Source organism: Pan troglodytes, chromosome 16, assembly GCF_028858775.2.
Source record: "Pan troglodytes isolate AG18354 chromosome 16, NHGRI_mPanTro3-v2.0_pri, whole genome shotgun sequence".
Classification (NCBI taxonomy): Eukaryota; Metazoa; Chordata; class Mammalia; order Primates; family Hominidae; genus Pan; species Pan troglodytes.
Window position 1 is genome coordinate 13,234,282 of NC_072414.2, and position 27,849 is coordinate 13,262,130.

Sequence of the window (27,849 nt, forward strand, 5' to 3'; positions counted from 1 at the left end):
GGCAGGGCAGGACCAGTGCAGGGCCAATGCAGGGTGAGGGCAAGGCCAGGGCATGGAAGGGCAGGGCAGGACCAAGGAAGGGCCAGGAGAGGGCCATGGCAGGGTCAAGGCCAGAACAAGGGTACGGCTGGGGTCAGGAATATGGTAGGACAAGGGCTGGGCCCAGGCTGGGACATGCAGGGCAGAGCATGGCCTGTGCAAGGCAGGGCCAGAGCCAGGCCATAGAGATGGGAGGGCAACACCAAGGCAGAGTCAGTGTAGATCCAGGGCTGAGCAGTCAGGGCAGGTCCAGAGTCGAGGCAGAGCTAGTGCCCAAGCAGGGCCATGGCAGCGCCAGGGCAGAGGAGGGCAGGGCAATGCAGGACTGGGCCATGGCAGTGCCTGGTCAACTCCAGGGCAGGGCCAGAAGCAGGACAAGGCCAGGGCCAATGCTCAGGCCAGGGTCAGGGCATGACAGGAAGTGCCAGAGCAGGGCTGGGCCAATGTTGGGGCAGGGCAAATCAGACCAGGACACCTCCAAGTCCAGCTCTGGCCCTGCCTTGGCCCTGGCCCCTTCCTGGCCTGACCTTGTTCCTGGCCCTGCCCTATCCATGCCCTGTGTGTTTGACCAGTGTTTTATAACCAGAATCCTACAAGAAACTTAAATCAGTTCTTTTTGTGCATTTTTAGTAGAGATGGGGTTTCACAACGTTGCCCAGGCTGGTTCCAAACTCCTGAGCTCAAGCCATCTGCCTGCCTTGGCCTCCCAAAGTGCTGGGATTACAGGAGTAATCTGGCCAAGTATTTAACTTCTTTATGCCTGTTTCCTACATTTGGAAAATGGGGATGCTTTAAGTACCTAGCACATAGAATTATTGTGAGAATCAATGCCTCACATATTTACATATTGATAAAATTATACTCATAGAACACTACTGGAAGCAAAGATAGTATTAGTTAAAATTTAGTGATTATTTACTGGAAATATTATTACTATTACAAACAACATAGTATAGACATTACTACTACTACTGTAGTTATCTTAAAAATCTAAAATAAAAATTTTACATAACAGCCTAATGTAATCTCTCCTGCTCTGCCCCGGCTCAGCCCTAGTACCGGCTCTGCCCCTAGTCCTACCACATCCCTGGCCCTGACCCTTCCCTGGTCCTGCCGCTGCCTTGGCCCTTCCCATCTTCAGGCCTTACCATGGCCCTACCCTGGTCCTGACCCTGGCCCTACCCCAGAGAAGGGGTATGGCAGAGCCAGGGAAGGGCCGGGGAAATAAGGGACAGGACACATCCAAATCCAGGAAAGGGCCAGGGCCATGACAGAGCCAGGGTGAGTCCTTGGCAGGGCCAGGTTCCAGGCCAGGGCCAGGAAAGGGTCATGGCAGGGTCACTGTATGGCCAAGGTGCAGGCCAAAGCCAAGGCAGGGGCAGGGGCAGGGGCAGGCCTGCAAAAGGGCAGGACGAGAGCCAGGCCACAGAGTAGGGCAAACGCCAAGGCAAGGTCAGGGTAGTGCCAGGGCTGAGGCAAGGTCAGGGAAGGTCCAGGGCTGCGTCAAGGCTAGAAACAAGACGGGGCAAAGGCCGGGACAGATCTAGGGCACAAGCAGGGCAGGCTAAGGCAGGGCAATAGCAACACCAGGCCATGGCAGGGCCACCTCAGGATAGAACAGGGCACAGGCAGGGCAGGGCCAGGACCATGGCTGGGCCAGGACAAGGACCAGGACCGGGGTCCAAGCCAGGGCAAGGGTATGGCCAGGGCAGAGGTAGGGCCCGAGCCAGGGTCTGGGCAGGACCAAGGCAGGTCCATTGTAGGGCCAGGGTTCAGACCAGGGCCAGAGCAGGGCTGGGACAGGGCCAGGGCCAGGACCAGGAAAGGGCAATGTCAGGACAAGGGCCATGGCAGGACCAGCAACGGGGCTAGGGCCAGGACAGGGACAGGGACCGGGTCAGGGCCAGGGCCAGAATAGCATGCCAGGGTAGAGCCAGGCCAAATTAGGGCCAGGACAGGGTCAGGACCAGGGCTGGGCCAGGGTATGGCCTTAAGTAGCGAACAGCCAGGGCCAGGGTCCATGCCAGTGCCAGCACTGGTCCAGGGCAGAGGCAGGGCCATGGCCAGGTCTAGGACAAGGCTGGGGCAGGGTCAAGGTCTGGGTCAGGGTCAGCACAAGACCAGGACAGAGCCAGGGGAGGGACAGGGCCATGGCAGGGCCAGGTAAAATCAGGGACAAGACACCTGCAAATCCACTTCAGGGCCAGGGTCAGGGCAGGGCCAGTTCAGGGCCAGGGCCAAGACAGGGCCAGGGCCGTCAGGGTCATTGGCAGGGCAAGGGCCATGGCAGGGCCAGGGTCAGGAGCAGGGGTCAATGCCAGGCTAAGGCCACAGATAGGACCAGGTCTGTGCTAGGGCCAGTGTGAGGGCCAAGGCAGGGTCACGGCAGGGCCAAAGGGAGGGCAAGGCCAGGGCAGGGTCTGGGCCATGGTAAGACCAGCAACAGGGCTGGGGCTAGGCCAGTGACAGGACCAGAGTCAGGGCAAGGGCCAGAGCAGTGCAAGGCCAGGGTAGGGCCAGGCATTTCAGGGTCAGGGCCAGGGGAGAACCAGGGTAAGGTCTCAAGCAGGGAAGGGCCAGGGCCAGGACAGGTCCAGGGCAGGGCCATGACAGGGCCAGGGGCTGCATTAGGGCAAGGGCAGGGCCAGGGCAAGGTAAGGGTCAGGGCCAAGGCCAGGGTAGGGACAGGGCAAGAAATATGGCAGGACCAGGGGCAATGCCAAGGCCAAGGCTGGGCCAGGGCTGAGCCAGGGCTGAGTCAGGGCAGGGCATGGTATGGCCAGTACAGGACAGGACAAGAGCCGGTCCACAGAGAGAGCAGGGCTGATGCCAAGAAAGAGCCAGGCTAGTGCCAAGGCTGAGGCAGTGTCAGAGCATGTCTGGGGCAGGGCCAGGGCCAGGGCCAGAACCGAGCCAGGGCACAGCCAAGGCAGGGTAGGGCAGGGAAATAGCATGGCCAGGTCAGTACTGGGACAGGGCAGAGCAGGGCAAGGCGATGGTAGCGGCAGGGCAGGGACAGGCCAATACAGAGCTATGTTACGCCGGGGCCAGGACACCTCCAAGTTCACTTCAGGGCCAGGACTATGGCAGGACAAAGACCACGGCTAGGGTCAGGTCCAGGTCTGTGCTAGGGCCAGCTCCAGAGCAGGGCCTAGCAAAGACTAGAGTAAGGGCCAAGGTAAGGCCAGGGCAGGGTCAAAGGCAGAGTAGGGCCAGGGCAGGGTGATGACACATCCAGAGCACAGCAGGGCAGAGTGATGGCAAGACCAGGGGCAGACCACTGCCAGCTCAGGGCCAGGGAAAGGCCAGTGCAGAGCCAGGAAAGGGTCTGGGTCTGGGTCAGGGCCGGGAACAAGGCAGAGCAAGGCCAGGGCCATGGCAGAGTCAGGGCAGGTCCTTGACAGGACCAGGTTCCAGGCCAGGGCCAGGGCAGCAGCAGGGGCAGGGCCTGGATAAGGGCAGGGCCAGGGATATGGCAGGACCAGGGCTAGGGTTAGGGCCAGGCCATAGTGAGGGCAGGGCAAAAGCCAAGGCAGGGTCAGGGCAGGTCCAGGGAGCGGCCAGCACCAAGCGGGGCCAAGGCACAACCAGCGCAGGGTAAGGCAGGGCAATGGCACCACTGGGCCATGACAGGGCAAGGTCAGTGCCAGGAGAGGGTAGAACAGGCAGGCCTATGGTGGGGCCAGGGCAGGGATGGGCCAAAGCAGGGCCAGGACATGTCCAAGGCCAGGTCAGGGCCAGAACAGGAGCAGGACCATGACCATTGGCAGGGCCAGTGCCATGACAGCACCAGGGTCAGGACAAGGGGCAGGGCCAGAGCCAGGGTCAGAGCCAAGGTCAGGCCAGTGCAGGTTCAGGGCAGGGCCAGTGCCAGGGCAAGACCAGGGAAGGGACAGGGTAGCACAGGGCCAAGACAGGGTCAGGATGGGACCAGAGCAGGACAGGGCCGAGACAGTCCAGGTAACAGTAGGGCAGGTACAGGGCAAGGCAGGGCAGTACAGGGCCAGATCCACGGCACGGGCAGGGCAAAGCCAGGCCCACTGCCAATGCACCAGCCCTCCCTACAAGGCTCCTACCACCTGGCCACTGCTGCAGCCCGTCCATTGCTGTAAGCCTGACCCCCAACCCTGGCTGCAGCCGCCTGCCCTCCTAGCATGGCCGCTCTCCTACCGCTCTGGCGCACTGCAGTCTCCGTCGATGCCACCCTCCTGCAGTGAGGCGAGCCGTGGTGTCGCAGGCTCTAGGTGTCTCCTCCTCCTCCTGGCATGGAGCAGCTGGGCGGGCAAAGCCAGAAAAGCCTAGAGGAAGATGTGAGGGGTGGAAGGGTTAGAGCCTCAACTTGTCATGCCGGCCACTGGGTGGCAGGGGCCAGTTTCAGCAAAGGCACTCACACCCACCCTCCAAAGTCCAACCTCTCCTTTTGGCCCAAGCTGGCCGGGAACTGGGATCTGGGGTGGGTGCTGGAGACACCACAGCACCCAGCTCCCCACTCCACAGGAACCATTGGGCCCACTGGGGCTGCACTCCTCAGGGAGCAGGAGAAGCAGAAAAATTCAGACCCAGCCAGCCCTCCGCACCCAGGTGCCAATTCCTGTTCCAGACGCCTCCACACACAGGGCCCTGTCCCCCGTGGTGTCCCCAGGGGTGCCTGGCAGCCTCTGAGGCACAGACCCAGAGTGCACAGGCCCAGGAACCACGGTGGGTGCGGGGGCTCTGCCATGCTCAGGATTCCCATGCAAACGCTGCATGCCTGCCGCACTCCAGTATGACCAAGAGTGGGTCACCCTCTGGAGTGTGGAGTCAGGGAGAGGAGAACCACTCCTTCCTTGGATGCCAACTCTGCTGACTGCCGCCAGCAGTGCAGCCCCTGATAGCACTGAACTCACCCCCACTCCACGGCTAGTCCTGCCCTCAATAGCTCCCCCCACCTCCATCCCCCAATGCCGCCAGTAGCGTATACCTGATAGTGCCCTAACCTGTCCTTCTCCATGGGCATTGCAGTCCCAGAAAGCGCCCATAACCCACCCTCCCTGCCATGGGCAGTGCAGCCCTGTACAGTGCTACCAACCAGTACCCCTAATGCAGGCAATGACACCCTGGATAGCGCCCCCAACCCACCCCACACTGCGAAAGGTGCAGCCCTGGATAGCCCCTGTCCTACCACTCTGGTCGTGCTGCAGTCTCTGTCACCGCCACCACCAACCACAGTGAGGCAAGCCAGTGGGCCACAGGCTGTAGCACCCGGCAGCCAGGCACGGAGCAGCTCTCGCTGATGGCCGGCTCCTACCACTCTGACCACGCTGCTGTCTCCGTGGCCATCTTCTTTGACTACAAAGGAATAAAACTAGGTATCAATAAGAAGAGTAATTTTGGAAACAATACAATCACATGGAAGTTAAACACTACCCTTCTGAATAAATGACTAGCGGGTCAATGAAGATACTAAGACAGAAATTCAAAAATTTCATGAAACAAAGGGCAATGAAAACACAGTATACCAAAACTTGTTATGCAGAAAGCAGTACAAAGGCAGAGATTTACAGCTATAAGTGCCTACCATCCAAACAAAAGAAAAACTTTAAATAAACCATACATCTTAAAGAACTATTGAAGTAAGAACAAACTAAACTGAAAATAAGAAAATAAATAAGATCGTAGCAGAAATAAAATTGAAATAAAAAACACACATGATTAAATGAAAAGTTGGTTTTCTGGAAAGCTAAACAAAATTGACAAACTTTTAACCAGGCTAACTAAGAAAAAAGAGACAAAATTCAAATAAATAAAATCAACAGATTAAAAAAAAAGGAGACATTACAACTAATACTTCAGAAATTCAAAGGATCATAACTGGCTATTATATGCCAATAAATTGGAAAGCCTAGTAGAAATTGGCAAGTTCCTAGATGCATACATCTAGGAATACACCTACTTAGGTTGTATACACCTACTTAGGTTGAATAATGAAAACATCCAAGACCAAAACAGATTGGTAACAAGTAATGAGATTGAAGCCATCAGAAAAGTTCTCCCAGTAAAGAAAAGCCCGGGAACTGATGTCTTCACTGCTGATGGCTTCACAACAAACAATTTAAAGACCTAGTATGAATCCTACTCAAACTATTTTGAAAAACAGGAGGGAATACTTCCAAACTTATTCTGTGAGACCATTATTACTGTGATACCAAAATCAGACAAAGGCATCAAAGAAGGAAACTACAGGCCAGTATTTCAAATATTGATGCAAAAATCCTCAACAAAATACCAGTGAATCAAATTCAGTAATACATTAAAAAGATAATTCATCATGATCAAGTGCGATGTATCCCTGGGATGCAAGGGTCACTCAACACAATGTGATACATCATATCTACCAAATAAATGACAAAAACAGTATGATCATGTCAACTGAAACTGAAAAAGCATTTGATGAAATTCAACATCCTTCATGCTATTAATCCTCAAAGAAACGGGTACAGAAGAAACATACCACAACATAATAAAAACTACAGGAAAGACACCCAGAGCTAGAATCATATGGAGGGAGGTCCAGGCTGCAGTGAGCTGTGATCCCACCACTGCACTCCAGCCTGGGCAACAGAGTGAAACTCTGTCTCAAAAAAAATATGTAAAAAGAGGTATGAGCCTCTTTTATAGGTACAGTGACTCACATCTGTAATCCCAACACTTTCTGGGAGGTTGAGGTAAGAGGATCTCTTGAGGCCAGGAGTTCAAGATCAGCCTGGACAACACAGCAAGACCCTTTATCTACAAAAAATTTTTAAATATTTGCCAGGTGTGGTGGCACGTGCCTGTAGTCTTAAACAATTTTCATATGACCCAGATAGTCTATTCCTTAGGGATATACCCAAGGGAAATGAAAATATACATCCACACTAAAATTTGTACACAAATGTTCATAGCAGCACTGTTCATAATAGCCAAAAATTGGGAAAAAAACTCAAGTGCCTATCAACAGAGGAACTGATAAAATATGGTATATCCATTCAAAAGATTACTCAGCATTAAAAAAGAATGAAGTGCAGATATACGCTACAGCACGGATAAACCTTGAAAACACTGTGCCAAGTGAAATAAGTCAATCACAAAAGACCATATGTAGTAAGATTTCATTCTGTGAAACCTCCAGAAGAGCTAAACTCAGAGACAGAAAGTAAGCTAGTTATTGCCAGGGACTAGGGGAAAAGGGAATAAGGATGACTGCTAATTGGTATGGGATTTCTTGTGGACTGATGAAAATGGTCTGACAGTATCTAGATACCTGTCTTGTTTGTGCGATTCTGTGAATATATTATAAACCACAAAATTCTGCACTCAAGGGGTTGATTTCATGGTAGGTGAATTTATCTCATTTATCTTTATCTCAATAAAGCTTTTAAAAGACACTTTAAAAAGACATATCTGTATAAGCTACAAAAATAACATACTGAGAGACTAAAATGCCTAATTTTTCCATTTTTCTTCTTCAGCGCAATCTCAAGTCCAAAAGTCTTTCCTTCCTATATATGCGTATTTTGTCCAGTGAAACAAGATACTCTATTAATTTTTTTATTAGAAATGAAAAAAAGCCAGGTGTGGTGGCTCACAGCTGTGCTTCCAGCTACTCAGAAGGCTGAGGCAGAAGGATCACTTGAGGCCAAGACTGGGAGTTCAAGACCAGCTGAGGCAACATAGCTAGATCCTGTCTTTAAAAATATTTTTTAGGCCAGGCACAGTGGTTCATGCCTGTAATCCCTGCACTTTAGGAGGCCAAGGAGGGCAGATCATTTGAGATCAGGAGTTCAAAACCAGCCTGGACAACATGGTGAAACCCCATCTCTACTAAAAATATAAAAATTAGCTGGGTGTGGTGGTGGGCACCTGTAGTTCCAGCTACTCGGGAGGCTAAGGCAGGAGAATTGCTTGAGCTGGGAGGGTGGAGGCTGCAGTGAGGCCAAGATCATGCCACTGCACTCCAGCCTGGGTGACAGAGCAAGACTCCGTCTCAGGAAAAAAAAAAAAAATATATATATATATATATATATATATACACACACACACACACACACACATACATATATTTATATATTTTTTTAAGTTAAAACCCTACTGAAATGAAACTAATAAAATAAAATTCAACTTAATTAAAAAACAGTTCCTGAAATATTAATTTTCAAACAATTCTATTTTAGCTTTGACTCTGAACAAAATATAAACCTCAATTTCAAAATATCACAAAGATTGGCTGGGAGCAGTGGCTCATGCCTGTAATTCCAGCACTTTGGGAGGACGAGGCAGGTGGATCACTAGAGGCCAGGAGTTCCAGAGCAGCCTGGCCAACATAGGGAAACCTAGTCTCTACTAAAAAAATACAACAAAAATTAGCCGGGTCTAGTAACCCCAGCTACTCAGGAAGCTGAGGCATTAGAATCACTGGAATCTGGGAGGTGGAGGTTGCAGTGAGTGGAGATCATGCCACAGCACTCCAACCTGGGCAACAGACTGAGATTCTGTCTCAGAAAAATAAAAATAAGGCCAGGTGCCATGGCTCATGTCTGTAATCCCAGCACTTTGGGAGGCCAAGGTGGGCAGATCACTTGAGATCAAGGAGTTTGGGACCAGCCTGGGCAACATAGTGAAACCTCCTCTCTACTAAAAATACATAAATTCGCTGGGCATGGTGGCACACACTTGTAATGCCAGCTACACCAGAGGCTGAGGCAGGGGAATCGCTTGAATTCGGGAGGTGGAGGTTGTAGTGACCTGAGATTGTGCTACTGCACTCCAGCCTGGACGACAGAGTGAGACTCCATCTCAAAAAAAAAGAAAAAAAAAAGAAAATTTACATTTAAAATTTAAAAAAATCACAGACTACAAATACTCAGGTTTAAGCAAATTCCCACCTTTCTTGAATTAACAGTAATTCATATTTGCTTTGTCAAAAATGTAGATATTTACCTGCCCCAACGGAATGAAATCCTAAAAGCCTAGTGTTCTCAAATGATGAAGAGAAAGAAATATGCATATTTTAATTTAGAATTTTGATTCAGAATTAATTTTAACCTAGCTGGAGTATACATAATCATTTATGTATTTATTTACTTATTTAAGAGACTGGGTTTTGCTGTATTATACAGACTGGAATGCAGTGGCACAACCTTGGCTCACTGCAACTTGTACTTCCTGAGCTCAAGCGATCCTCCCACCTCAGCCTCCAGGGTAGCTGGGACTGCAAGTGCACGCTACCACACCCAGCTAATTTTTGCGGAGACGAGTCTCGCTACGTTTCCCACACCGGTCTCTAACTCCTTGGCTCACTACAGCCTCAAGCCCCTGGGCTCATGCAATCTGCCTCCCAAAGTGCCGAGATTACAGGAGTGAGCCACCGCACCCGGCCTAGTGGATAGTGTATACTAAGCAACATATACCCTGCTTTTGCCTAGAACATACTGAAAACATGGCATTAAAAACAATCACAAAAGTTGGGAGCTGAGAAAAATCATATACTGTAAAACAAATCTGACAGATATTAATCTCAAGAAGCTCCTGAAAATGTCTCAAGAACTCCTATGTTGCACTCTCCCTAATAATTTAGACTTTCTACAGATATTTTCTGATCACCTACCGTGTGCCAGGCACCATGCCAGGTACCAAGATGCCATGGTGAGGTATACACAAAAACAGCTCCTGCTTGCAGGAAGCCTACTCTCTAAAACAGTGCTTGCCAAGCTTGACTGATCACAACTTGGGAGCTTGTTTAAGTTCCAAATCGGCTTCCCTGCTTTGGTGAGCCACAATCCGTGGCGTTTTTATCAGGTGCTCCCAATGATTCCTACCCTCTAACGGGTTTAGGAGGCAAGGGTGGGGGTAAGCTCGAGAGCCCAGAGCCATCCCGTCCAGCGGGAGCCCCACCTCTAAAGTCCATGTCGCTCAGCATCCTTCCCCCTGACTAGTGGCCCAAACACAGCACGAAGCTGAGGTGGGTGGAACGCTTTCCAAAACAGTGCTCTGTGATGAGCCACCGACAGACTTGCTCGCCTTCGGGTACGAAGAGCTCACTCTTCACAAACCCCACCCGGGAAAGGTAGCACCTGAGCCTCCCGGGCTGCGCCGACACCTGTCTCCCCGCGGGTGCCGCCTACTGCTCTGGTGGACTCCAGTCCCCAGCTTCCGCCCCACGGGGACTGGGGGGAGGGGGGAGGCACCGCGCGCATTAGGCGCGACTGTATACCGACCCCCCCACCCCCGGTGTGCGCCGGCCAACACCCACACACACCCACACACACTCTCGCGGAAACTGAGGCAGGCAGGCGGCCGACCAGGTCCCGCCGCCTGACGGCTCGCGGCTGGGATGGAACCCGGACTGCGAGACACCTTCCGCCTCGCAGGCGCTCCTCAGTCGCTGAGGCCCGGCCCGGCTCCCACCGCCGGAGTTTGACAAAGAAAGTCTCCCGGCCCGAGCCCCTCACGCACTCACCGGCGCCGACGCTGGCGGCGACTCGGTCTCCCGCCGCCTTCAGCTCCTTGCGGGGGTCGGCCCTTGGGCCGGCTCGGGCGCCGGCGGCGGCGACTGCTCCATATCCAAGGGGTCCGGGCCGCGTCCGCCTCGAGCTAAGGGTCCCGCCAGCTAGGCGCGCGCGCCGGTTCCGCGCGCCATGTTCCCGTCGTGCTGCGCGCCGCCGCGGCGACCCTCACTGCCCCCCAACCGCGCACGCCCCCGCGGGCCCACACACGAACCGCGCACGCGCGCGTTCGCCGCGCCCCGCTCCCCGCGCGCCCGGCCTCGGGCCCTCTGCAGCTAGGCCGCTGTTCCCAGTGTCTCGCCCACCCCCGCCAGAACCGTCCGACTGGGCGGGTGAGCGCGCGGTTCCCGACTCAGCGCCATCGCCTGCCTCTCTGCAGACCACCCCTGACCCGACCTCTTGGCCATTTCCCCACACTGCCCCTTTCACTTCCCCCACGACGCGGGGCCTAGGACGAGGGTCTGGGCCAAGAAGAACTTCCCCGCAAGAAGTGCCGAGCTAAGGACGCTACTAAGGGAGTGGGATCGCCAACGTGGAGGTGTGCAAGCACGTGCCTGTGTCCCGGTGACAGCCAGACTCAACAGAGAAGCTGAGTTCAAGTCCCACATCTCCACTAACCCTTGCGTGTTAGGGTCAGGGCTTCGGGACTTGTTTCTCCTAAATCCTTTTTTTTTTTTTTTTGAGACAGTCTCGCTCTGTCACCCAGGCTGGAGTGCTGTGGCGCGATCTTGGCTCACTGCAAGCTCTGCCTCCCGGGTTCACGCCATTCTCCTGCCTCAGTCTCCCGAGCAGCTGAGACTACAGGCGCCCACCACCACGCCTGCTAATTTTTGTATTTTTAGTAGAGATGGGGTTTCACAGTGTTAGCCAGGATGGTCTCCATCTCCTGACCTCGTGATCCTCCTGCCTCGGCCTCCCAAAGTGCTGAGATTACAGGCGTGAGACAGCGCACTCGGCCTGTTTCTCCTAAATCTAAAGACTCAATATAATAATCAAGAGAATGCCTCAGCACCGCGCCTAGCACTTAGTAGGTAGTGATCGAGAGAGAAGACCTCTTAAGTGGTTTTAATAGTTAAGGACCACAGGTTCTCAAGAAACGGAAATCTCAATTCAAGTCCCACCTCCATCTCTTGAAAACTGAGAAACCTTGAACAAGTCACTCAGGGGAGCCAAAGATCCTTGATTTCTACATGTGCAAAAGGGGAGTGTGGCAGTAGCACTGCACAGGGCTGACTGAGCTTTCAGGGAGATGATGACTGTACGATCATGCCTCTCTTAATCATGGGATGGTTCTGAGAAATGCCTCCTTAGGTGATTGCATCATTGTGCAAACAGCAAAGTGCATTTACACAAACCTTGTATAGCCTTGTACAGCCTACTACACACCTAGGCTGTATGGCGTAGCCTATTGCTCCTAGGCTACACACCTGTACAGCCTGATACTTTACTGAATATACTATAAGCGAAGGTACAGTAAGAATACAGTATAAGAGATTTTAAAATGATACTCCTGTATAGGGCACTTACCGTGAAAGGAGCTTGCAGGACTGGAAGATGCTGTGGATGAGTCAGTGAGTGTGAAGGCATAGGACCTTACTGTACACTACTGTAGACTTTATAAACACCATATGCTTAGGCTACACCAAAATTTTTTAAAGCTTTTCTTCAATAAATTAACCTTAGCTTACTGAAATGTATCTTAAAAAATTTTGCCAGTCGTGGTGTCTCACACCTGTAATCCCAGCACTTTGGGAGGCCGAGGCAGGCAGATCATTTGAGGTCAGGAGTTCGAGACCATCCTGGCCAACGTGGTGAAACCCTCATCTTTAATAAAAATACAAAAGTTAGCCAGGCATGGTGGTGTGCACCTGTAGTCCCAGCTACTCAGGAGACTGAGGCAGGAGAATCGCTTGAACCCAGGAGGCAGAGGTTGCAATGGGCTGAGATTATGCCACTGTGCTCCAGCCTGGGCAATTACACGCATGGAGCTGTCATCTCCTGTGATAACAATGCCTTCTTCTTCCAGAATACTTCTTGAAGTACCTGCCTGAGGCTGTTTTATAGTTAACTGTTTTTTAATGTAAGTAGAAGACATACATTCTAAAATTATGAAAAACACTAAATACACCAGGGCTGGGCACAGTGTCTCATGCGGGTAATCCCAGCACTTCGGGAGGCTGAGGCGGGCAGATCATTTGAGGTCAGGAGTTTGAGACCAGCCTGGGCAGTGTGGTGAAACCCCATCTCTGCTAAAAATACAAAGATTAGCTGGCCGTGGTGGTGGGTGCCTGTATTCCCTGCTACTCAGGAGGCTGAGGCAGAAGAATCACTTCAACCTGTGAGGCAGAAGTTGCAGTGAGCCAAGATCATGCCACTGTACTCCAGCCTGTGTGACAGAGCAAGACTCTGTCTCAAAAAAATAAACCAGTAACATAGTTGTTCATTATCAAGTATTATATATTGTATGTAATTGTACATGCTAGGCTTTTATAGAACTGGCAGCACAGATTTGTTTACACCAGCATCACGAGAAACACAGAAGTGCATTACCCTAACATTACAATGGCTATGTCACTAAGCAATAGGAATTTTTCAGCTCCATAATCGTCTTATGGTACCACTGACTTACATGTGGTTTGTCGTTGACTAAAATGTCATTACATAACACATGACTGCATATCCCAGGGCCCAATGCCTGGCACACACAAAGCTGAGTTTCACTGGTGTAATTCCCATCCTATCCATCCAAGACTCCTAAAAGTTTAATGAAAGGGGCTCTGCTCCCAAAACCCTGTGGTATAAGTAGCTGGGAGGAGTTCGCCCAACTTGGGGCTGCAAGGACTCTGTCTTCCCACATCTTTGCTTTCCTTTCTCTCCCCCAAACTTCTCTGAAAACCCTAAAGTTGGCAGAAAAATGGAGAATGTTTTCCCTACTAACAAAAAGAATCTTCAAGAGTCTCTTGGAATTTGTAAATGGTTGCATTTACTAGTCTGGTTTTTTGTTGTTGTTTTTTTTGTTCTTGTTTTTGTTTTTTTTGAGATGGAGTCTTGCTCTGTCACCTAGGTTGGAGTGCAGAGGCACGATCTCGGCTCACTGCAACCTCCGCCTCCCAGATGCAAGCGATTCTCCTGCCTCAGCCTCCTGAGTAGCTGGGATTAAAGGCACGCACCAGCACGCCCGGCTAATTTTTTTTGTATTTTTAGTAGAGACGGGATTTCACCATGTTGATCAGGCTGATCTCAAACTCCTGACCTCTTGATCCACCTGTCTTGGCCTCCCAAAGTACTGGGATTACAGGTGTAAGCCACTGCACCCAGCCTTCTAGTTTGGTATTTTTCTTATTCAAGTAACAAGGAAAAAAAAATAACTCCACCAAGAGTAAAACAGAAAAAATGAACAAAACTGATAGCATGACTGAAAAGGCCTGGGGTGGTACCTCACTTCAGGCATAGCTGGATACAGGCACTTATACAAGATAAGTCTCTCTAATCTCTCAGTGCTTGCTTCCCTTTGATTATTTCATTCTCATGCAGTTCTTTCCACATAGTGACCTGAGCAGCTCCTAACTCACATCTGCCCAAGAAAGCAGAGGCTGTTCCCCAATAGTTCCAGCCAAAGTCCCAGGACTGACTTTCACTGGACCCATTTGGGCCACATGCCCCTGCCTGAGCCAATCACCACATCCAGCCTGGCCAGACCTGGCTTTCATGAAGCCCCTTCTGGAAGCAGTTGGGGTCATCCCCTCCAGAAGGACATGGGGAAAACCAGAAAGTGGGAGGAGGGATGCTTCCTTCTGAAAAACAGGGATGCAATTACCACAAGAGGTATCAGGTACAGGGCTGGCACAAACAAGAGCTATCCACGGCACCATCATGTAGGCATGCAGCAGGTCCACCATGAAGCAACCTGGCTGCTCTGCAAAACGGAGTCACAGTTAATTCAGCCAATGAGAAACATCCCTCTACCTGGGTTCCCACCATTCACCCCAGGCCTGGCACGTCCCAGATTTGCTTGGTCAAAGGCGAGCAAATTACCCGCTTTTTATGCTGTATAAAAAGCTGAAAAGATTATCTTACTTCTCTGGCTCAAGAAATTTCTATGACTCCCTCTGGCTACTTATGTGGCTCCCCCACCCTTAATGATAGAAGCCAACATTCATGAATCCCTTACCACACGCCAGGTACCTTATGGACCTGCCTCCTCCAAACAGCATAGAAGAGCTTGGTACTCTTACCGCACCCATTTTATGAATATGGAAACAAAGGCTCAGCAATTTGAGGTAATTTACCCAGAGCCAAACTTAGGAAGTGCAGAGTTCAGATTAGCACAATATTGTTCCCGCCATTGCCATCCCAGCTCCATTTGTTCATGTTTCAAAGTCCTACACCCACCTCTAGCTAGGGGCTGGTGGGAACAGCTCCACGGCAGAAGAAGCCTCTAGGAACCCCTTCAGCTTCTGCAGTGGTGGGGCTGGGGAGTAGGTGCAAAAGATACTTAGCTTTACCATCCTCTCCCATAACTTTTTTTTTTTGAGATGGATTCTCACTCTGTCACCCAGGCTGGAGTGCAGTGGTGCGATCTCGGCTCACTTCAACCTCTGCCTCCTGGGCTCAAGCAATTCTCATGCCACAGCCTCTGGAGTAGCTGGGATTACAGGTGCCCACCACCACACCTGGCTAATTTTTGTATTTTTAGTAGAGATGGGGTTTCACTATGTTGACCAGGCTAGTCTCAAACTCCGGACCTCAAGTGATCCACCCACCTCAGCCTCCCAAAGTGCTGGGATTGCTAAGCCACCATGCCTGGCCCCATCTCCCATAACTTAATGGGGTAGGGAAAAGAATTCCTCCAAGATAAAATTAAAGTGAGGTTAGGAAAGGAAGTAGATGTTTGGTAACCTTCAATCAGCAGCTGATTTCTCCCATTGGTGAGTCAATTAGTTTTCTATGGCTGCTGTAACAAATTACCACGAACTGACTGGCTTACAACAACACAGACTTAATATCTTATTGTTCTATAGGTCAGAAGCCTCAAATCAGTTTCACTTGGCTAAAGTCAAGTTGTAAAGGACTGATTCCTTCAGGAGGTTCTGAAGGGAAAACCCATTTTCTTGCCTTTTTCTGCTTTTAGTGGTTACCTATATTCCCTGGATTGTGGCCCTTTCCTCCATTTTTAAAGCACACCACTGCAATCTCTGCACAGTCTATGGTTTGAATGTGCCCCGCAAAGTTCATGTGTTGGAAATTTAATCTCCAATGCAACAGTGTTGAGAGGTGGGACCTTTAAGAGGAGATTAGGTCATGAAAGATCTGCCCTCATTAATAGAGTAATGATGTTATCTCAGCAGAGGGTTAATTATCATGGGGATGGGTTCCTAATAAAAGGATTGAGTTCAGCCCCCTTTCTCTCTTGATGTGACACTTTCCATCATGGGATGACACAGCAAGAAGACCCTCACCAGAAGCAGGCCCCTTGATCTTGACCTTCCCAGCCTCCAGAACTGTAAGAAATAAACCTGTTCTTTATAAATTACCCAGTCTCAGATATTGCATAGCAATACAAAAAAGACTAAGACACTCAGTCATCATCACATTGCCATCTCCCCTGACTGCTGAGTCCCTCTTAAAAGAGCACTGTAGGCTGGATGTGGTGGCTCACACCTGTAATCCCAGCACTTTGGGAGGCAAAGGTGGGCAGAACACGAGGTCAGGAGTTTGAGACTAGCCTGGCCAACATGGTGAAATCCCATCTCTACTGGAAAAACAAAAATTAGCTGGGCATGTTGGCGAGCACCTGTAATCCAGCTACTTGGGAGGCTGAGGTAAGAGAATCACTTGAACCTTGGGAGATGGAGTTGCAGTGAGTTGAAATTGTGCCATTGCACTCCAGCCTGGGCACCAAGAGCAAAAAATTCCGTCTCAAAAAAAAAAAAAAGCACTGTGATGGGACTCTGGGCCCATAGGCAACATAGGATAAGCTCCCATCTCAAGATGCTTAATCACATCTGCAAAATCCCCTTTTTCATGGAAAGGAACATAGTCACAGATTCCGGGGATTAAGTTGAGGACACTTTGGAGGGGCCATTATTCAGCCTACCATGGAAGATATCATGAGAGGGAGTTAATACAAAATGCTCTAGAAACAGAGAAGGGCGGCCGGGCACGGTAGCTAATGCCTCTAATCCCAGTACTTTGGGAGGGTGGCGGGCGGATTGCCTGAGGTCAGGGTTTCAAGACCAGCCTGACCAACATGGTGAAACCCCATCTCTACTAAAAATACAAAAATTATCTGGGCATGGTGGCAGGTGCCTGTAATCCCAGCTACTCAGGAGGCTGAGTCAGGAGAATCGCTTGAACCCAGGAGGCGGAGGTTGCAGTGAGCCGAGATCGCACCATTGCACTCCAGCCTGGGAAACAAGCGTAAGACTTCATCTCGATTAAAAAAAAAGGAAAAAGAAACAGAGAAAAGCTGGCTAACTCTCCACAGTGGGAAAAATGTCCCAGGAAACCACAGCCTCCACATTAAATACTCAAGTGAGCTAAAATCCATCTAGGGCAATCTCAGCCTTATTCCTTTAAACATGCAAACCAACTAAATTCCCAACAAACCCCCTACACCAGGCCAGCCAAGTCTCAGAATGCTTATATACCGTTTAATAGAAATTTCCAACCACCATCCCCATTTCCTAAGGAAATGGCTGTGTGCCCTTGACTCTGCCCTGACTGAATCGCCAGTGGCCTTTGAACCACGGCATTCAATTCATGGCATGGCCAGCGAGATACAAAGTGTCCTAGCATCAACTAAGCAAAGTTATAAAAGCAGATTCAGTGGACAATAAGGAACATTAGAGTCAAAAAGACCTGGGTTGGGTCCCAGCTCTGCCATTTACCAGCTGTGTGACATCAGAAAAGTTACCTTCGTCCTCTAACTTTGGTTTCCTCACCTGTGACATGACAGTGGCTAGAGGACCTCACTCATAGAATCACTGTGAGGACAAGAGCAGCCAAGGGTAAGTCTTTGCACAGGGCCTCCCTGGTCATTATTGGGTCAACAAGACAGAACCATGCCTTATCTCCACTTCCAAAACCCAAACAGCTCTCAAAAACGAGTCATTGTAGCTCATTTGGAAGAAAAGACTGATATGAATCAATATGCAACTACCTATAATCTTTCTCTATCCCTCTTACTGTGAATATTTGCTGTGGAAATATTAACATGTTTGGTCTCCAATGGGGTAGGACTCCACATGTGTAGGACTCTGCTGGGGTGCTCCACATACACATACTAGATATGCCTTACCACCTTCCTAACATTGGGTAATTAAATTTCACAACTTATCTAGCCCAAAGGTTTCAGAGACTGTAGACCTGTATCTTTATGAGGGCAAGGATGAGAATATAACCTGGCCTGTTATTATGCACCAAGGTACCTGCTGTTCTCATGAAGATGTCAGCAGCCAGCCAGCCAGTCTCTACAAACTCCACCCCCAACCTCGCTATGCTCCTTTCCCTGGAACTTTCCAAGGGGCCCTTAGAATTTGTATTCAGCTCTCACAGGCTGAGACCAGGGTGACATCCTGGGAAACCTGCCTAGTGATAGCCAAGGTGTAGCTCCAGATGAAAGGCACACAACAACTTTAAATATAAAAAAGCCATTCAGGCTAGGCGCAGTGGCTCACGTGTGTAATCCCAGCACTTTAAGAGACTGAGGCAGGTGGATCACCTGAGGTCAGAAGTTCAAGACCAGGCTGGCCAACATGGCAAAACCCTGTCTCTACAAAAAAATATAAAAATTAGGTGGGCATGGTGGCGCATACCTGTAATCCCAGCTACTCGGGAGGCTGAGGCACGAGAATTGCTTGAACCTGGGAAGCAGAGGTTGCAGTGAGCCAAGCTTGCACCACTACACTTCAGAGTGGGCAACAGAGTGAGACTCCATCTCAAATAAATAAATAATAAAGCCATTCAACTAAAGAACCGATTATCAAGCAGAAGCACAAAGCCCAGGTTCCATCAGGTTTTTAATTGTACATCAGTGACTATGAAAAAGCAATTATTTCCATAATTAAAATACACACTATAAAAAACAGACTCAAAGAAAAGAAAGAAGACAGAGTGAAAGAAGGTACTTTTCTTTCATGTTCAAGCCACGGAGTTCACAACACAGCAGCACACACAGCCGGGCGCTTTGTGGTCTCGACACCCTCGGCTTCCCCTTCAGGAGGCTGCTTTCGACTAGTAGAAGGCTGAAAATAAAGGAAAATGGAGAAATGTTCAAAAGAAAATCACTGGCTTCTTTAAGATTATCAAAGTTCCTCAATATACTTCCAGTAAAGTGGGGGCATTTGATGTGAAATTCTAGTACCAAAAATTACTGGTTGTCATCATTGACAACTGAGTCCTCACCACAGCCCGCAACTCAGACATGCTTATCTAATAGATATTTCTCTCCCTATGGCTTCTGACCTCTGAATGATGTATACTGAAAGCAAGTAGCATAACCAACTTCCTCTTGATCATCCTCTTCTAAATATCAAGTTTAAAAGGACTATAATACCTCTCAGTTGAAGCCCCAAGTCTTGGTCTTTTGCGGGAAGACAACCTTTGTGCCTTAGTTGTTTTCCCATATACAAAATTGGGAGGAAGGCTGGGTGTGGTGACTCACGCCTGTAATCCCAGCACTTTGGGAGGCTGAGGTGGGCAGGTCGCTTCAGGTCAAAAGTTCGAGACAAGCCTGACCAACATGGCAAAACCCCATCTCACCTAAAAATACAAAAATTAGCTGGGCGCAGTGGTGGACACCTGTAGTCCCAGACACTCGGGAGACTGAGGCAGGAGAACTGCTTGAACCCAGGAGGCAGAGGTTGCAGTGAGCTGAGATTGCACCACTGCACTCTGGCCTGAGTGACAGACTAAGACTCTGTCTCAAGAAAATAAAAATCGGGGGTTGGGGGGGTGGCGGAAAACAGTGGGAAAAAGGACAGCTACCATTCAACAACAACAATAACAAAAAAGTAGGACTGGAATTAACTTATACTCACAAAGAACTTTAAAGAATAAAATTGTAATCAAGGAATCAACTACTGACCCAAATTTTAATTTTTCCAACAAATTTATATTTGAGCCTCTAATAGAGTCTTTCGAAATTGCCTTGCAGGTGACCTTTTGGATGACAATCCCTAGCTGTGCTTATCTGTCTATTATGTGTTAGATATGAAACATATCCTGCATTTTTAAATCTAAGGGTGCTAGAGTGAATCAAGTTCAAACAGAGTTTCTACTACATTATAACTGAAACAATGTTAAGCAATTGCTACTCAGGAAAATCTTGAATTTCATCATCTTTGCTTATCAGCTCCTTAAGCCCAGACTACATTTAGTGATCATCAGGAATACGAATACCTGGGCTAGAACCTGGAGTAGAGCTGTGGATTCATTTTCCTCAGACAGAAGATCTTGAAACTTTCTCTTCATGTCTTCATCCTGTGAGGGAATTAAAAACATAAGTAGCTGTGTCTGAAGGATAATAAACTCCTAGAATGACAAGGCTAGCATGCCCCTGTGGAAAGAGGGAGGAAAAGATGTCCGTCCAAGAATCATCCCCTTGATGAAGCTCCCACAGTGAAGGCATTATGTGTTGCCCCCCTCTACCTTCCCACAGGAGTCCAATCAGCGGTCAATGCTCCATCGATCCTGGCTGACTCACATCCACATGCCTAAAAGCTCTCAGTGGGTCAATCACAGCCTCCAGCAGTCAAATTTCTGAATTAGCATCCCAGATCCTGAGAAAGGTGACAATCAGGGGGCCAGGGGCTGGGTCTGACTCCATGCAGCTCCTCAAATCCTTCCAGGACCGCTCTCCACCTGCTGCCCCTGCCATGAATGAGGCCAGTCACCCAGGCTGTCTTAACAACCAGCCCAGCACCTTAGGAAAATTCACCCAGCAGATGCCATACAAATTTTCAGAAGTGCTTAAGCCCACAATATCCCAGAGTTCAGGTCTAATGAGAAAGGGAGACAATAAACAGAACAAAGCATTACAGGTGTTTCATGCTGCAGGAGCGGGAGATGAGGAGGGCACAGACAGTGTGTATACGGGTAGCTCCCACCTCTCTGGATGCTCACTTCTGCAGGGTTCAAGGATTTGCATTAGGAAACCCTGAGAGGTGGTCCGGTGCAGCTATCCCCATCTTCAGCAAGGTGAAAGGAACATCTATATCTAGTAATGTGGCCTTTGAGTGCTGGCCAGAAGCCCAGCTCAGCCACTCACAGGTGGCATGTGCAGAATACAGACCCAGAGTTATCTGATTCCAATGCCTCATGTACTTTCCCACCCAACTCCAGCCCCTCCTCCCACTGAGCCAAGCATACCACAGTGGGGAAAGGGAGAGGATACAGCAAAGTCCTCCACCATTTGGCAACTTGATGGATATGGAAATTTTACAACACTAGGTTGGGCATGGTGGCTCATGCCTATAATCCCAGCACTTTGGGAGGCCAAGGTGGGAGAATTGCTTGAGGCCAGGAATTTGAGACCAGCCTGGGCAACATACTGGGACTTTGTCACTACAAAAAAATTTAAAAATTAGGCCAGGCATGGAGGCTCACGCCTGTAATCCCAGCACTTTGGGAGGCCAAGGTGGGTGAATTGCTTGAGGCCAGGAATTTGAGACCAGCCTGGGCAACATACTGGGACTTTGTCACTACAAAAAAATTTAAAAATTAGGCCAGGCATGGAGGCTCACGCCTGTAATCCCAGCACTTTGGGAGGCCAAGGTGGGTGAATCACCTGAGGTCGGAAGTTTAAGATCAGCCTGGCTAACATGGTTAAATCCCATCTCTACTAAAAATACAAAATTAGCCAGGCATGGTAGTGCATGCCTGTAATCCCAGCTACTCAGGAGGCTGAGGCAGGAGAATCACTTGAACTCGAGAGGCGGAGGTTGCAGTAAAACAGGATCACACCACTGCACTCCAGCCTGGGCAAAAGAGTACGACTCTGTCTCCAAAAAAAAAAAAAAAAAAAATTAAATTAGCCAGACATGGTGGCATGCACCTGTAGTCTCAGCTACTTGGGAGGCTGGGGCAGGAGGATCACTTGAGCCTGAAAGTCATGGTGCAGTGATCATGCCACTGCACTCCAGCCTAGGTGAGACAGCAAGACCCTGAGGAAGAAAGGAAGGAAAGAAGCAAGGAAGGAAAAAGGGAGGGGGAATGAAAGAGGGGAGGAAAAAGGAATGGAGGAGAGGGGAGGGGGAAGGAAGGAGGAAGAAAGAGAAGGAAAGAAGGACCAGGCACAGTGGCTCACACCTGTAATCCCAGCACTTTGGGAGGCCAAGGCAGGGCAGATCACTTGAGGTCACCATGTTTTGAGTTTCTCAGTGTAGCTCCCCATTGCCATTTGACAGCAGCAAGCTCATCTGGATTCCTCTCGGCACCCTCTCACAGCCTTACTTAGGATCTCAATTATCTTGCAGTGTCACTCTCAAAAGTCCATCTCTTGGCAGCCCTTCAGTGAAGCCAAACAGAGTGGTCACAAGCGTAATCAGGCCTATATTTAAAACAAGTCATCAGGTCAGGCACAGTGGCTCATGCCTGGAATCCCAGCACTTTGGGAGGCCAAGGTGGGTGGATCACCTGAGGTCAGGAGTTCGAGACTAGTCTGACCAACATGGTGAAACCCCATCTCTACTAAAAATACAAAAATGAGCTGGGCATGGTGGCAGAAACCTGTAATCCCAGCCACTTGGGAGGCTGATGCAGGAGAATCACTTGAACCCAGAGGTGGAGGTCACAGTGAGCTGAGATCACACCATTGCACTCCAGCCTGGTAGACAAAAGCGAGTCTCCATCTCAAAAAAGGAAATAAATAAATAAACATTGATTTTCTTCATGATGTCTACAATTATTCCAAAATATTAAATTAGCTAGGAACAGTGGCTCGTGCCTATTATCCAAGCACTTTATGAGGCTGAGGCGGGAGGATCCCTTAAGGCCAGGAGGTCGAGGCTGCAGTGAGCTATAATTGCACCAGTGCACTCTAGTTTAGGCAACAGAAGAAGACCTTGTCTCCAACAATAAATAAAATAAAAATTAAATTATAATATCCCTTGAAAGCAAACAGAAGAAATCCTCTATTTCAGGCAGTAAATATGAGGCAGAGAGTAGATGTAAGGGATGCTCCCAAAACTGGCCACTCTGTTAATGACAAAACAGAGACCAGAATCCACATTCCCAACACTCAGTCCAGCGCCAGGCCCACAAAACCATTTGGTTTTTGCAAAAACACTGAATTTTCCCAAAATAAAACCCAAACTATCACTAACAGATGTTTTAGATGGTCAGTCTTCATCCTTGTCTTCATTCAATGCTCATTCCTCCTTTTACTGCAAAAACAAAAGGTGGCTAAAAGAGTATTCCAGGGAGATCCTGCAACAGAGTTGAACTTCACCTTCTCCTTGGTTGTTAATAAGTTTTCTTTGAGACAAAGAAGTACAAGAAAAATAGGCTACGCTTGCTCATAAATTTCAGGCAGATGCAAACCCTGTTCCCAGGCTCAACTGGCCAGCTCTATTTTTTTGCTAGAGATGAACACAGCTCCTGTACTTCTACATTTAGACCCAAGAGTTTCCCTATTAGGACACATGAAAAGAGCCAAAAGACATGTTTCTCTTTCTCATTAAAATTAAAATCCCCACATGCAAAGGCACCCTTTGTTTCCAAACCCCTTTCCTCCAGGGTTCTGCTGTTTCAAATCTGTGTGGTCTATAAAATGCTAAATCATCTGACAGATTTCTTCTGGGGAGACTATAGTTTCCAGGGCAACATCCAAAACACATATATCTGTCTTTTTTTAAAAGTTTTTGTTGTTCTCAACCTGAGCTGGCCTGAGCAAAACTGTTAGGTGTAGAGGATTAGAACAGAGAACGGGGACAGTCTTCCCAGAGTTCCAGAAGTACGGGGCTGAGGCTGGATTGCCCAAGGAGTTCCTGGACCAGTAATCCCCAGAGAAACAGCATTTAGCTCAAGTAACAGCCTCTAGCTCAAGCTACCAGTTCTGTCCCCCATCTCCACAGAAAACGGATTGATACAGTTTGGCTTTGTGTCCCTACCCAAATCTCATCTCAAATTGTAATCCCCAGGTGTTGAGAAAGGGACCTGTTGAGAGGTGATTGGCTCATGGGGGCAGTTTCCCCCAGGCTATTCTCATGATAGTGAATGAGTTCTCACTAGATCTGACAGTTTCATAAGAGGCTCTTTGCCCTTCACTTCCTTCACAAGCTCTCTCACCTGCTGCCATTAAGACATGCCTTCTACCCCTTCCACCATGATTGTAAGTTTCCTGAGGCCTCCCAAGCCATGTGGAGCTGTGAGTCAAGTAAACCTCTTTTCTTTATAAATTACCAAGTCTTTGGCAGTTCTTTATAGCAGTGTGAGAACAGACTAATACACAGACCAAAAGAAAATTAATAGAAAGGGGCATGGCTGTGCTGAATGGAACTGCTCATTACAGAAGACCAGACATCTATCAGAAAAACCTTCCCAATGCCATAGCTAATTCCAAAACTAAAGATTAACCCAGCAAAGCCACAACGTACTTCCAACTCTTGGCAGTTCCAAATGAGGTCAGCATTTAGTAATGGCAGCCCCAACTCCTAGCAGGAGCACAGCAGTAACACAGATGAAAGGTGCAGGTGACAGCCTTCACTAAGGACACATTTACTCACCTGAATGAACAAGCAGTGGGACCCTTTATACCGAGTCACTTGGGCTTGAGAAATAGCTGGATTCTCCCCAGGGAGGCTGCCCTCCTCCCCCTCCCCCTCTTCCCTGATTTAAGGTTGAAGATGGCTGGAATGCACCCCACCTATGAAGAGCAGTGGACATGGCTGGGGGTAGAGCCAGAACAAGCCCTCAAAAGAACACAGGCCAAACTGGAGACTTGGGGCAGCCAAGTGGAACCAGAACAGGACATAAAGTGAGCTTGTACATCCAACAGCCATGAGTAATATCAAAAAGGTTGTAGCCTGGCCAACATGGTGCAACACCATCTCTACAAAAAATACAAAAAGTAGCTGGGCGTGGTAGCATGCACCTTTAATCCCAGCTACTTGGGAGGCTGAGGCAGGAGAATCACTTGAACCCGGGGGACAGAGGTTGCAGTGAGCTGAGATTGTGCCACTGCACTCCAGCCAGGGTGACAGAATGAGAACCTGTCTCAAAAAAAAAAAAACAAACAAAAACAGATTGTAACCCATCCTCCAAGATACCCCCCATACATCTTAAACAATTAAACACATTCAACAAAGTAAACATGTTTCTGTCCTCTGTCTCATGTCTCTCAGGCAGCAGGGCTTCCCACGTATTTTATGCTAGCAGGCACTGTCCCACACCCACCTGAAGCCACGGTGTCTTAAGGCTTCTTCTGCTGTAAAACATGCCTTTGGATCCACTACCAACAACTTCTTGACAAGGTCCAGAGCTAAAGCAACAATTGGGCAAATCAGAGTGAAAAGGATAAATATATTATCAGTAACAGTATGCCAGAATTAACAGGCCACCATCCAGAAAGAGCAGAGAGGGTCTGAGATCATCAGGGAGTCAGAAGACAGGGCCCCCTAATCTTCCTCACTCTCTGTATTCAGAGTACTGTGAGAAGACCAGGAATGATAATGACACTCCCTGTCTCCTGCTGCTGGGACATCAGTCACGACCTCTTCGCTGCCTGTTCCCTCTCTTGTTGCTAGACTCAAGGTCAAACTAATTAAAGCTAAACTTCTACCCAATTCTAAGATAATTGGGATGCACAGCAAACTCTCCCTGACATCTACAGATGGATGGGTGACAGTTACTCAGCCAGGGAGAGGCTCCCTGGAACTGCAGATTTGTCAGAAATAAAACTTGACTACTCCAGCAAGCAACAAATGCATGCTGGCCTGTATATCACAACATTATTATTCCTTAAATATTCTGACATTTAACACAATCACCTATGTTATGTTATTTGACATTTAATTTTCTATTTTCTCTTCAGGGAACTAAAGTTGCCAGGATAAATTATAAAATACAAGGTAACTAAAGACATATAGTTTTTACACGCTTGCTTACTCAAAGGAAACCTTGTAACTAAAAAGTTACAAGTGCATTTATTTTGCTCACTAAAATAGGTACAAGGCACTTGTGTACATTATACCTAACCCTCAAAAAACCTTTTAAGGTAGGGATTATTGAGGGTCCATTTACACAGAAAGAAATTGGAGACGGAGGTTAAATAACTTGCCTAAGGCCACACAGCTAAGTAGTAGCAGACCCAGGACCTGAGTGCATGCTCTTAATAATTTCCAGTGCCTCTCAAATGGTGTGAAACTAACGATAGAAAATAAGAACAGAATTGACAGGAGAAAACACCATGGAATTTGGAAAGAAACTCCCACCACAGGACACACACATTTTAGCATACCACAAATTCTTAACCCTTTCATATTCATACCTTTCTCTGAGACTTCTGCCCAGACTTCAGGAATGAAGTTGTGTTTTCCACTGGTGATCTGATCCTTCAGTGACACTTGAGTCCTATGCTCAGAGAAAGGTGGATACCCACTAAGGCTTAATATTGGTAGAGAGAGAAAGGAAATCAAGTGGCATTCTCAGTGGCATTCAGATATAAAGATTTCTTTTTCAGCATAATGAAAAGTCAGATTTTTCTTTAAATCAATGGTCAAAAAGTGAGCTAGGCTGGGCACAATGGCTCATGCTTGTAATCCCAGCACTTTGGGAGGCCGAGGCAGGAGGATCACTTGAGCCCAGGAATTCAAGACCAGCCTGGGCAACATGGCAAAACCCCATCACTACAAAAAATAGAAAAATTAGCTGGGCATGGTGGTGTGCGCATGTAGTCCCAGCTACTCGGGAGGCTGAGATGGGAGGATCACTTGACCCACAAGGCAGAGGCTACAGTTAGCCAAGATCAAGCCACTGCATGCCAGCCTGGACAACAGAGCAAGACACATTTGTGACTTCATCTAATCACCTCCTACCAGTCTGTGAAGCAATGAAAATATTTCTCACCAGATAAAAAGAATAACTCCTAAACTTCAGCAGTCCACAACACGGTTATACCCAGCAGTCCCAACAGAAACAAGAACTTCAGGAGCCAAGCAGGCAGGGGTTCCACATAAAGTTCTCATGAGAGAGGTCTCTCCCAAAATCTTGGAGTGCCCAAAATCAGTAATCTAAAATTCAGTACAAAAGGGAATAATGTTGAACTTGTCATAAAATAAAAAGATTAACATAGTCTGCCAGTCCAAGAAGACACGTAGGCTAGATCAGTTTCTATTGCACAATTCACACCTGCCATTAATCTGGAATCCACAGATTCATGTCTTTGCAAGTTAAGACATTTAACTTTGGTTAAATTAAAATTCCTGAGCCTAGGAATCTCAACACTCAGGCTTTCCAACTTAATCTATGTCCTATGTAATCTTACAAAAAGCTTATTACCTTTATCACAGACACTTCAGGATTCTAATTAGTTCTACATGGTTCTTAGACCCCACTGTCTCAAACTTGGCTGCGCTATGGAATACCTGGGGAGCTTGGAAACACATGCTTATACCTGAGTGCCACTCTCAGGTTCTGAGGTAAAGCCTAGGTGTCATAAATTCTAACAAGAGATTCTAAAGTGATGCCAGGCTTGATAAACAGGGAAAGGGAGGGCATGTGATTACACTCATTCATTCATTCACTCACCTATTCTGCCCAAAGCGATGCAGTGTTCCCAAGGTCTGTGCTGAGGAGAACGCTGCTCTGCCTTCGCTGTGTCCCCCGGGTCTGTGCTGAGCAGAACGCAGCTCCGCCCTCGCGGCGCCCCCCGGCCTGCCCGCCCGCCCGCCCGGGTCTGTGCTGAGGAGAACACTGCTCCGCCTTCGCTGTATCTCCGAAAGTCTGTGCAGAGGAGAACTCAGCTCGCCCTCACGATGCAATCCGGGTCTGTATTGAGGAGAACGCAGCTCCGCCCTCGCAAAGGCGCACAGCGCCGGCGCAGGCGCAGAGAGGCGCACATTTTATGAATAGAAAATCAGTTTCTCCCTGTTCCTCCTACGTCGAGGCTGGACACACGTTTACAGGGGATCAGTGTGAAGGGAAGCTGGTGAGGCTGCCTGGGAAGCCCCCTGCCTGCATCTCCCAGTGGACTCCTTGGGAGAGCCCCCTCCCCACCTCTGCCCATCAGCGCCTGAACCGTGGCCACTTGCCCTCCTGTTGCCTCCCCAGTGGCTTGAACTCCAGA

At 48.7% G+C, this 27,849-nt stretch overlaps 1 protein-coding gene and 1 long non-coding RNA gene across 2 annotated transcripts in view; both read right to left on the minus strand.

Moving 5' to 3' along the window:
• The window catches only part of LOC112204120 (uncharacterized), a 41,958-nt gene extending 26,161 nt beyond the window's left edge, over window positions 1-15,797 (minus strand). The window contains exons 1-5 of the mRNA XM_063795456.1: window positions 15,701-15,797; window positions 14,380-14,478; window positions 10,517-10,729; window positions 5,201-5,367; window positions 4,210-4,337 (exon numbers count right to left, since the gene is read on the minus strand). Coding sequence (XP_063651526.1) covers window positions 4,210-4,337; window positions 5,201-5,367; window positions 10,517-10,729; window positions 14,380-14,478; window positions 15,701-15,797 — 704 coding nt within the window. The remainder of the gene's footprint in view (window positions 1-4,209; window positions 4,338-5,200; window positions 5,368-10,516; window positions 10,730-14,379; window positions 14,479-15,700) is intronic.
• Window positions 15,798-18,565: 2,768 nt separating this feature from the next.
• Window positions 18,566-27,542, minus strand: LOC112207713 (uncharacterized). The gene is made up of 6 exons (XR_008539524.1): window positions 27,312-27,542; window positions 26,631-26,794; window positions 26,053-26,168; window positions 24,960-25,044; window positions 19,965-20,045; window positions 18,566-18,808 (listed from the first exon to the last, which is right to left on the minus strand). It is a non-coding gene; the product is annotated as an uncharacterized LOC112207713 (long non-coding RNA).
• Between the last annotated feature and the right edge of the window lie 307 nt (window positions 27,543-27,849).